This window comes from Equus przewalskii, chromosome 3 (assembly GCF_037783145.1).
Source record: "Equus przewalskii isolate Varuska chromosome 3, EquPr2, whole genome shotgun sequence".
Taxonomy (NCBI): domain Eukaryota; kingdom Metazoa; phylum Chordata; class Mammalia; order Perissodactyla; family Equidae; genus Equus; species Equus przewalskii.
In genome coordinates, this window is record NC_091833.1 from 103,342,901 (window position 1) to 103,355,030 (window position 12,130).

Consider the following 12,130-nt stretch of genomic DNA (forward strand, 5'->3'; position numbering starts at 1 on the left):
GGCCTACAAGGGAGGTAAACAAAGTCCACAAGTGACTTTGAACTGCTGTCTTTAAATCTTTCATTCTTCCTCTTGTCTATTTGGCTTTGGGGCCAGTAACAGTGATGATTCTTGTATGCTAATGGTTCTCAAAGTGTCATCCTTGGACCAGCAGTATCAGCATCTCCTTGGAGTTTGTTAGAAATGTAAGTTCTTGGGCCCTACCCCAGACCTAATGAATCAGAAACTCTGGGAGTGGGTCAAGCAATCTGTGTTTTAGCAAGCCCTCCAGGTGATTCTGCGGCAAGTTAAATTTTGAGAACCAATGCTCCAAGCATGTCTACAAAGACTTTGTATGCAGCCTCCCTTTTCAACTAAGGGCATATAACTATTACTAGTGATTTGAAGCAACAGATAAGGTTTATATTAACCTCATCTGGCCTTACACAATTGTCCAGCAATCTTTCTCAGATGAGCTTACCTTCCCAGGCTGTGCCGTGACTATTTTATACCTTCTTAAAAAGCCAAAGCTTATAGTTTGCAAGTTGCATACTGCACAACTCCAAAGGGTGTCCTTACCTCTTAATTATAGTAGATTATATAGTACAGGTTTATACATATATTACAACAATTTTTCAGAAGATGCCTGGAAAATATTTCGAGGGAGGTCCACCTTCCTATAATTTGCACAAGTGAACTTATTGTACAGCGGTAAGGCTGCCTCCTTCAGTCTCCTCAAACCATTGATTCTCACCCTTTTGCCACGTCCTTCACTTCTCAAGCAGACACCGTTAAAGCTATCAGATGGGGACTCACTCATCTTCCCACCTCTTACCAGCTATTGGTGTCTGCACCACATCTCCCTCTTTCTTCTGTATCAGATGAGGAAATGTACCTCCTCCCTTCACAGCTCGGATCACCTACCTGCATTTGGATCCCTCCCACCTTCTCAGTCTATTTCTTATCCTCCCTCTTTCTCACATGCACATCTTTAGTATTTTCCTCTTTTTAGGTTCTACCTTTCAGTATTCAAAGTGCTCATCTTCAAAATCTCTCCTGCAGTTCCATATTCCTCTTCAGCTGTGGTCTCTTCCTCTGTCTTCATTTACAGACAAGATGGGTGGGTTTTCTGTGTAGTTTCCTCAGTCCCTGGTGACCTCCATGTTGCTGATCCAGTGAGCAGTTTTCAGTCCTCAGCACCATCTTGTATCAAGATGAACAATCCCTTCCTAGTGAAATGCTCTCTTCTCCTGACTTCTCTTAGCTCTTTAGCCACTTATTTTCAAGATCCTTTGCCAGCTTCTCTTCTTCTCTCTGCCGACGATACACTGGAATTCTTTGTGGGCTTCTTTTGAGTCCTCTTTTTCTCTCACTCTAAATTTTACCCTGAATAAAGATGGGAAGTAAAGTAGATATGGTTATCCAGCTGTCACAGCACCATTTGTTGAAGAGACTATTCTTTCCCTATTGTATGGTCTTGGTACCTTTGTTGAAAATCAGTGGCCATAGGTATTTGAGTCTATTTCTGGGTTCTCAATTTTATTGCTTTTGTCTGTATGTCTATCTTGATGCCAGTGACACACTGTTCTCTAGCTTTATAGTGAGTTTTGAAATCGTGAAGTGTGAGTCCTTCAACTTTGTTTTTCCTTTTGAGTATTGTTTTGGCTATTTGGGCCCTCTTGCAATTCCATATGAATTTGAAGATCAGCTTTTCCAAAGGTCAATGGTCATTCTTGATAAATTTTTAATAAAATGTAAATTGTATAATTCTTTAGAAATTTAACTAGACATAGTCTCATTAAATTCAGTAACAAAATGAGGATGTCTATTGTCATTGTCATTATGTAGTATTGTTCTGGAGATATTATTCAATACAGTTAGAAAAAATAAAGTAATTAACAATATAAAAATTAGAAAGAATAGGAAAAATTAACTCCATTTGCAGCTAATATGATTGCATACATGAAAAACCCAGGAGAATCAATTGAAAAAATATCATATACAGTAGGAATACTCTGTTGGCAGCATACGAAATTATTATATGGAAAACAATAGCTTTAAAATATATAAGCAAGACTAATTTAGAATATGTAATAGAAGAAAAACCTTCATTTATAGAAGCAACAAAAGGATTAAAATACCTAGAAATAAATACAACTAAGAAATGTGAAAGAACAATTTGGAAAAAACAGAAAGGCCTAAAATATACCAGAGTTTGGTATAATGAATAATGTCTCGCCAAAAATGTCTACATGCTAATTCCTGGAAATTGTGAATATGCTGAAAGGAGCTTTGCAGATGTGACTAAGGATCTTGAGATGAGGAGATCATCCCAGATTATCTGGATGGGCCCAATATAATCCTACGGGACCTTGTAAGAGGGAGGCAGGAAGATCACGGTAAGAAAGAGGAGACATGACAAGAGGAGCAGAGGTTAGAGTGATGTGCTTTGAAGATTGAGGAAAGGGCTGCAAGCCAAGTAATGTAGGCGGCCTCTAGAAGCTGGAAAAAGCAAGGGAACAGATTCTCCCTCTAGATCCCTTGAGGGGAATGCAGCTCTGCCTCCATCTTGATTCCAGCCCAGTGAAACCCACTGCAGACTTCTGACTCCAGAACTGTAAGATAATAAACATGTATTATTTTAATCCACTGAGTTTGTGGTAATTTGTTATACTCAGTGACAAAAATGACTAGGACAAGGGAAAGGTATCCTATAGTCTTGAATAGGAAGACTCATCAACGTGCTGTTGTCAGTTCTGCCAAAGATGATCTGTTGATTTACCTCGAACCCTAAAAATACCCCACACGTTTATATGTATACACACACACACAAAGATTCTTCAAAAGGTCATATGGAATATTAAAACAAGGAAAAATAAAAAGAAAATAGCTGAAAAGGAAGAATGATTAGGAGGAAATAGCCCTAATATCTATTAAAATTACTAAAATGTTTTAATAATTGAAACAATGTAGTAGTACATAAACAGATATATTAATGAAATAAAATAGAAATTCCAGAAATATAAACAAGTACATAGAGGAATTGAGGATATGATAAATCTTACATCTCAAATCAGTGGAAAATAAATAATATTGTGAAAAACCAGATAACTATCTAAAAACATTGGATAAATTCCAAATTGAATAAAGATTTAAATATAAAAAAATAAGCCTTAAAAGTTCTAGAAAACAAACTTGGTAGTATCTTTCTATGGCTTCAGAATGGGGAAGCCCTTTTCAGTATGACATAAACCAAAAGACATAAATTAAAAGATGGACAAGTTCTAGAATATAAAAATAAAAAGATGCCTACTTTACAAAAATCAACATAGAAAAATCAAAAGAAATGACAAACTGGGAAACAATACTTGAAGACATATCCCAGACAAGGACTAATTTTACTAATATGTGAAGAATTTCTATAAACCAAGACTTTTGAAAAAATTGTTCAAATTTATTCATAAGAGAATAAATGCAAATGTAAGTAATTTGAGAAAGAAATAGTTATCTATAAAATTGGAAAAGGTAAAAGTTTGATACCATATAATATTGACAAGTTACAATATTCTTATATATAGATTTTGGGAGGGGACAATTTGGAAATAACTTGTAAAATTTACAAATGTTCAAATCCTTTGACCCAGCAATTCCACTCCTAAGCACTTATCCTACAGATATACTTGTTCAAACATAAATTATGTATATATGAGGTCACTCTTTGTTTTTAATAAGATTGGAAATCTTTATTCATCGATGGGAGATTGGTTAGATAAACTATGGTACATTCATACAGACTATGCAACAGTGAAAAAGATTGGAATTATTTCCAAGATTTATTGCTAAGTGGAAAAAGAAAAAAGTACAGACTATCATTTGTGTAAAGGGAGGAGGAATATGTAGAAATAAATATGCCTTGTACATGTATATGCACAGAAATTCTTTGGAAGTAAATACAAGCTACTAATGTCAGCTGTCTACAGGGAAAGAAATAGGGTGGTTGAGGTCCAAAAATGAGAGGAAGAGTTTTTCACCAAATATCTTACATATTTTTAAATTTTGAACTACATGAAAGATACCTATCTAAAAAAGTTTAAATTTTTGTTTTGTTTTGTTTTTAGAAATTCAGACAAGAAAATAGCTTTATAAAATGATGGAATGTAGAAATGTAGAGAGAGAATGCAAATTCACGCAGAAGGCCACTTCTGGATTTTCCTTCTGCTCTTTCATTCCTATCTAACCATGAATTGTCGACTCTGTGTGAGCTCAAAATTCACCACGTTGTAATGTTAACTCTGCTGTACAGAACAACAAATATATATGAATTTGATCAAGTTAATCTGGTTTGTCTGCAATGTAATCAAACCAGCCTAATCATGGTATTGGCTGAGGGCTCCATTTACTTGACAAACACTTACATAGCCAGTGCCCTTGCCAGACACTAAAATAAGCAGCTTAACTCTTTTAATTGTCATAAAAACTTTAAGAAGTAGATACTGTAATCTCCATTTTACAGATTTGAAAATTGAGGCAAAAGGATGTTGTCTGATGACACAAGGCTATCAAGTGACGTAACTAGAATTTGAATTCAGCAGTCTGGCTTCCAGCTGCATGCTCCGAACCCCTGCCCGCATGCACATTATAACTTGATGGCTAAATAAAGGTTAAAATTGGCCCATATCTTATGGACAGCCCACGTTTCTTGTTAGCAGATCTTTTGCATGAGAAATGTGTTATGTGCTTGTATTTTAAAAGATAATATTAGATTCTTTTTAGTAAAAGAACTGTGTGCACTTGTGGAAAGACAATTACTACTTATAGCATGCATCTTGCTGTTTGGGGTCTGTTCTGAAACAATTGCCAGTTCCACAGTTGATATAAGTCACAGTTTCCAATTAGAAGATGCGAATGGTAAAACACTATGGGGGGGGCGGGGCTTATGCCCACCCATGACTCTGAGAAACAGATGACCAAGAACACATTGATCATCTTCATGAATACATGCCTCAAAATCAGAGGGTTGCAACCCTTGCTTCCCTTTTTTTGAGAAAGAAATTTTGTCAGAGTTTATTGTTTTAGAAATTTCACATCAAATTGTATTTTTATTTCCTTTCAGGATTTCATCAAAGGTCTTTCCATTTTGCTTCGGGGGACAGTACAAGAAAAACTCAACTGGGCATTTAATTTGTATGACATAAATAAAGATGGATACATCACTAAAGAAGTAAGAAACGCCTCACCAACACAGCTCTCCTTTGAGCCTTTTTCATTTTTTAACTTCAAAATGTTGAACAGTTGCCATTATTAATTAGAAAATCACTTTTTCAGGATGTCTAAAATATTTTTTGTGGTGGTGGAGAATACAACACAAAATTTAGAATGGATAGGAATAGTTTATGGTGAATCTGCAAAGTGAATATAAAATGCATAAGGATTAAACCCTTGTTTCCTAATGTCATTTTAATAAATACCGTAAATGGAATAAAGACCGTGGTTGGAACTAGATAGGAAGAAAATGTATCCAAACCATGTTAGACTATTTGGCATGTAACGTTTTTTCCCCACCGTGTAACGTGGTCTTTATGGAAACAGATGCAATGTTAAAATCATATGGATCATGCAATGACCTGTATTGTGTGGGAAATGACCTGATGCAATATTGAGGCCCCCAAATAGACTTCTAGGAAGACAGGCTCACAGACCAAATTAAGATGCTCATATCAACCGGTTTATTAAATCAATTTAAAACATAGTGAGAAGCAAGGGAAAATGGATGGAGCAATTTAGTCAATTTAGGATATGGTGCAAGTGGGGTTGAAGGACCGTATTACCTGAATCCTGGGTGTGCCTCAATGTCTAGATGTCCTGTCTTTCTCTCTGCCTCACTTGCTTTCCTCAGAGTTGAGTTTAGAGCAAGAGGCCCCTCAAACAAAAGGTACCTTGGGCCAATGACGTGAACTTGCTCTACTGAGGACACAGGGACAAGCGCACCTGACCACAGTTATAGCATGACAATTAACCTGATGAATGGCCATGGGTTTCATTTGTGTTTCTTGAGCAGAGGACATAGAGCCAGAACGTTTTTCACCAATAAGTGGCTGAAGTAAGAGCTCATGAATGTTAAGTGTTCACGTATATTGAGAATATCCTGGATAGTTAGTGCCTTTTGTATATTTGGTTTACAATGAACGTTTAGTACTCAGGTGCCTCCAGAATGTTAGATATCTCTGATTTCTTCAGTCCCTTTCTATGTTTAACACAAACATACTATTCTTACTATTTATACCTAACACATCTCATGAAGTCTCCCTGTGTCGAACAAACTTCTAGCTACTTATATATACTCAAAACATGTTAAGAGGTTTCACCTATGATTTACAAACTACTTTATCATTTATAACAGAATTGAATACTCTCAAAAGTAAATGTCTATTACATCATAATATCAACTTAATCCAGATTTTTATGTGAAAACTTCAATATGAACAAAACAAATGTAAACAATAAGTCTGAATGTTTAAATAATTAGATATTATTTTTACTAAGAGTAAAAATGGCAAGTCAAAAACCAGATTTTGTTTTAATAAAAAAATTAATAAAATTTCAAAATATTTCCCAGGGTCTTAATATTTATCGACTAATCTACATATGTGACTTCTTTAGTTAAAGCCACAGTAGGAAAAATACAATGAAAATTCCTTTTTATTCTTTTTTTAAAGATTGACACCTGAGCTAACAACTGTGGGCAATCTTTTTTTTTTTTTTCTGCTTTTTCTCCCCAAATCCCCTGAGTACATAGTTGTATATTTTAGTTGTGGGTCCTTCTAGTTGTGGCACGTGGGATGCCGCCTCAACACGGCCTAATGAGCAGTGCCATGTCCGCGCCCAGGATCCGAACCACCGAAACACTGGGCCACTGAAGTGGAGCATGTGAACTTACCCACTTGGCCACAGGGTGGTCCCTGAAAATTGTAACAAGCTTTGAGACTTATCAGTTAGTTTTAGTACAATTCTAATGATGTGGAGTTAATTTATTTATTTATTTATTTATTTATTTTTTGGTGGGGAAGTTTGGCCCTGAACTAACATCTGTTGCCAATCTTCCTCTTTTGCATTTTTTTCTCCCCAAAGTCCCCAGGACATGGTTGTACATCCTAGTTGTAGGTCATTCCAGTTCTTCTATGTGGGATGCCACCACAGCATGGCTTGATGAGCAGTGCATAGGTCCGTGCCCAGGATCCGAACCGCTGAACCCTGGGCCTCTGAAGCAGAGCATGCAAACTTAACCACTTAGCCATGGGGCTGGCCCCCATGTGAAGTTTTAGTCTCAATAAATAGAAGTTGATAATCAACATATAACATACATAACAGCTAAATAAAACAAAGATCATTTATGTGAAGTATATGGAAGTCCAAACGTTAAACCAGGATATTTCTTTGCAGATCACATTAGGTATGTGGGAAATTGCTTCATTTTGAAACCAAGAGCAGAATTGATACTTACATTCTGATTGTGTTGCTTTTAAGGCATAAAGCTGTTGCCTTTTCCTCTGGGACAACCCGAGGCATTTAATGAATCAAAGAAAGATGAAAAATTTGAAATTGAGTAGGGATAATCTGTCAAAGCTTCTCAGAGTTGTTTCTTCATACATTGCATGCAGCCTCATGTGCGTGCCTTTTACTTTTCAGGAAATGCTTGATATAATGAAAGCAATATACGATATGATGGGTAAATGCACATATCCTGTTCTCAAGGAAGATGCTCCCAGGCAACATGTCGAAACATTTTTCCAGGTAGGAATGCCACAGAAGTCGGAGAAGGAGTGAAACTAAGAGTAAATTTCCTGATGTTTGCAAAGCATCATGATGAATCAAAAGAATGCAAAGAAAAATAATTTTTACTAAAAGGGACAAAACAATAGGATATTTACCATCACAGTAATTTAGTAAGTTTGATTTTGAATTTATTATAACACTGATAACTATACTTATTGAACATTCACTATCTCCTAGATAGAATGCTAAGCAATTGCCATGTTTCATGTGTGTTTTTTGTTTTCATTCAATTCTCAAAACACCCTATGAGGTTAAAAATTCTCACCAGCCCCATTTAACAGATGAAAAACCAAGGCTCTGAAAGTTTCAGCCAATTGCCTGAACTCTGCCATGGCTAGGGGGCAAGACTTTTAGCTGGGGCAGAGTGACTCTAGATCTTCACCATTCTGTTGAAAAGGGAACAGCCTAATAGCAGTCGGCCATATGATTCTTACCACTAAGAAACTACCAGCTTGTGCTCTGAAGCATTTCCTCTCCATAAAACAAATAGCCTCAGCTCCTTCGGTTCAGGGATCAGGGTATCAAGGGGTAAGTCTGAATAAAGTTTTTTGGTTTTTTCTTTCTGAACAGAAAATGGACAAAAATAAAGATGGAGTCGTTACCATAGATGAATTCATCGAAAGTTGCCAAAAAGTAAGTAATGGTAGTAAAGGACTGTCCGTTTTGCTTTTTTAGCAGCTAGACTGAATATTGAGTTAGCCACCATGAATTGAGCAAAACACAGATCATATGCCTAAGGTTACCACTTCTACACAGCCGAGATAAGCCCACCACTGTGAAATAACCACCAATTTATACATTCAATTAATCAACACCTATAGAGTGCCCATCCTGAGGCAGGCTATGCAGGAAGCCCTGGGGATACAAAAGTTGCACACATACTGAGTCTTTGCTCGCTAAATCCTTTGGAGAATATTCATCATGGAGGATAAAACACATGAGATTTGAATTGCTCTTTTCCCAGAATTAGCGTATAACATGTGTATTGTCTATCATATCTCCATAGACTTAGAATTCCGGTACCGCCCAGTATGCATCACTGGACAAATTTATACAGTTGTGCAACATTTTAGTCAACGACAGACCGCATAGATGATGGTGGTCACATAAGATTAGTGCCAAATAGCTTAGGAGTGTAGTAGGCTATACCATCTAGGTTTGTGTCAGTACACTCTATGATTTTGCAAAATTATGAAATTGCTTAACAACACATTTCTCAGAACAGTATCCCCGTCGTTAAGCGACACATGACTGTATCTGATTTCTAAGAGAAACATCGTTTTAACGTGTATAGACAAGAAGTGGCTTTTTGGCTGAACCAATAATGTTTCAGTCTCTGGATTTAACTCCTCACCTTAAACTGATGATTTTCCTCACATAACTGACAAGGAAATGACAATGATGATCTTCAGTCACGAAGAGGAGAAATCTGGGTGGTTCTCCATCTTCTGATGGGAGACCAGTATTAGCCTACCTAGAATGAGCTGACATGATGTGTGGGTAGAATCACAATTAGGAATTTTTCAGATCATTGTAGAGACCAGGAAGTTTGCTGGTGCTTTAGCATTTCTCTTTATTTTCAAATTGATATACTTTCCCTTTCCTGATGCCTGCTTGTTTCCCAACTCGTATTTTGATGTGGTGGTCTTTGAGAGCATTAACTTGGTGACACCAACCTGCTTAATGGTGATGTTGTTACTTGGCTTCTGGCATTGCAGTCATCATTAGTTCGGCTACCATTTACCATTACTCTCAACAGCTCACTGAGTGCCATTCACAAACAATCTCCAAGTGCCTCAGTAATGCCCAAAGTCTGTCCTCTTAAGTTTTTAAGGAACATGCTGAACTGAATACAGCTACTGGGCAATGGTTTCTCCCAAACAATTCTTTCTCTGGCATTGAGAGACCACTCATTTTGAAAGGTTCCTAAAGGCCATACAGATTTAGCCCTAACAGACCCAGAAAGAGAGGCGTAATCACTGCCAACTTGTCTCGCAGGCCCCCACCTCCAGTCCTCATGAAGCTGGCTCTTAGCTCACACACCAACTCTGTTTGCTTCCACATGTCTGAGTCTCTGAGATTTGGCTTGTGATGACTTGGAATGAGAGAATTTGCATTTGCTCACTTTGTCCTGCCCTCTGTAGTTTCCATTCTGGCATTCTGATTTGAGAAATATCCTCTGTTAACACTAAGTAAAATTTAAATGAGGTGTTTTAAGTCTGTTAGAGTCAACAAACCATTAAATGGGCTCTCCCATAGGTATCTATGTGGAAAACAGAATGGTATTTACATTTGCAAGCACTTAGTATTTGAGCTTTTGGCACAGACAGTTGGTGACGGGAGGCAGTACTTAAGGGCAAAATAGGGTACTGCCCCTTGCAAATCTGCCGAATTTAACCCCACTGTTTCTCCCTTACAGGACGAAAACATAATGCGCTCCATGCAGCTCTTTGAAAATGTGATTTAACTTGTGGAATACGTCCTCAATCAAACACATGTGAACTATTCTACCACACTTAAAGTTGGAGCTACCACTTTTAGCATAGATTGCTCAGCTTTACACTGAGGCATATTATGCAAACGAGCTTTGTTTTAATATAAAGCAATCCCCAAAAGATTTGAGTTTTCCAGTTATAAATTTGCATCCTTTTCATAATGCCACTGAGTTCATGGGATGTTCTAAATCATTTCATACCCTGTGAATATTCAAAAGTAATAGAATCTGGCATATAGTTCTATTAATTCTTTAGCCATGGAATTATTGAGGCTTTCACATTATCAGTGATTTTAAAATGCCAGTGTTTTTTTGCTACTCATTTGTATGTATTCAGCCCCAGGATTTTAAATGGTTTTCTAAAATACTGGCATCTGCATTTAATTTCCAGAAATTAATTTTCATGTTTGTATGCTGTAATTCTATTTGCATACTTTAAGTAAACAAAACAAGATTACTACAATTAAAAAAAAAACGCATAGCCCCAGTTTCTATGGATTTGCTGCCTTCTGTTAAAGACATTCATTTATCAGGCATTTTTTATAACATGAAACAAATTAATTTATCACCAGATATAAGCATATGCCTAATAAAGCTTATTTAATAAGCATTTCTTAATTTTTCATAATACATATCACAGTCAAGGCCTCCATGATGTATATAATTTGGGATTTGTTCAATCCTACAGGTTGACTGTTTTCTATTGTGTCGTTAAGTGGAAGCCCAAGACAGTGGGAAACAAAGTGAGGCTGCTTATAGGCATATGCAAAGGGTCAGGCTATCTGCCCTCCAGTACATGGTAATGCTTTATAACAAGTAATTCTTAACAGCATTAAAGGCCAATTCCATCCCCTTTCCTCTGACCCCCTCAAGGCACCTTTGTATTACACAACATTCAGGGACAAAGAAACCTTGACTACCCCAATGCCTACTGGGGACGAAGAGTAAGCAGAATTCACTTTGAAAGCAACAGTGATTCCATTATATCAAGAACTACAATACTAAAATTCAGTAGAAAATGAATATAAGTGCTAAGCAACTTATCTAGATTGCATTATGACTTAGCTCATCATAAAACTCCAATAATTCAGATTCTTTTTAATGATCTTAAGCCAAAATTCTAAAGTTGTTACAATATTACTAAAGATACACACACCTTCCCTGTGCTGCAGAAATATCACAAAGACCAAGAGGCTACAGTAGGAGGAAATCTGTAACTGTCTTTGCAACAATAAATCAGGTATCTATTCTGGTGTAGAGATAGGATGTTGAAAGCTGCCCTGCTATCACCAGTGTAGAAATTAAGAGTAGTACAATACATGTACACTGAAATATGCCATCGCGTGTTTGTGTAAACTCAATGTGCACATTTTGTATTTCAAAAAAAAAATAAAAGCAAATAAAATGTTTATAACTCTACTGTCTATATCATAGGTCTTTATTCCAAGAAATTTTGTAATTTCTAGATTAAAAATATTGCATTTTTCTTATGGCACTTTATAGATTTTAGATATCTTCGTCTTTTGAGTGGTGCTAAGTGCAATGAAGAAGAGTAAAGCCAGACCAGTGGGCAGGCAGATGTTTTAGCTAATATGATCTGAGGATGTGACACGATAGAGATCTGAGGAAAGAGCGTACCAGACAGGCGTACGAGGACGAAAGGACAAAAGAGCTGAGGGAGGACAAGCATTTCTGCAATTATGACTCTTCAGAAATTACTTATATTCTTTTAAATTACAGCTGTGAGGCTGTGTCTGAAGTGAGAATTGCAAAGAGGTCACTCCAGGTGACCTGAGGCATAGAGCAGAGAAGGTGTTTTCTCTG

At 36.8% G+C, this 12,130-nt stretch overlaps 1 protein-coding gene across 8 annotated transcripts in view; it reads left to right on the forward strand.

Annotated features, from left to right (window-relative positions):
- The window catches only part of KCNIP4 (potassium voltage-gated channel interacting protein 4), a 1,058,546-nt gene extending 1,046,821 nt beyond the window's left edge, over nt 1-11,725 (forward strand). For all 8 annotated transcript variants that reach the window (XM_070613073.1, XM_070613079.1, XM_070613077.1 and 5 more), the window contains 4 exons: nt 5,093-5,200; nt 7,666-7,770; nt 8,383-8,445; nt 10,232-11,725. In XM_070613073.1, coding sequence (XP_070469174.1) covers nt 5,093-5,200; nt 7,666-7,770; nt 8,383-8,445; nt 10,232-10,279 — 324 coding nt within the window. In that variant the 3' untranslated portion in view covers nt 10,280-11,725. The remainder of the gene's footprint in view (nt 1-5,092; nt 5,201-7,665; nt 7,771-8,382; nt 8,446-10,231) is intronic.
- Nucleotides 11,726-12,130: the final 405 nt, after the last annotated feature.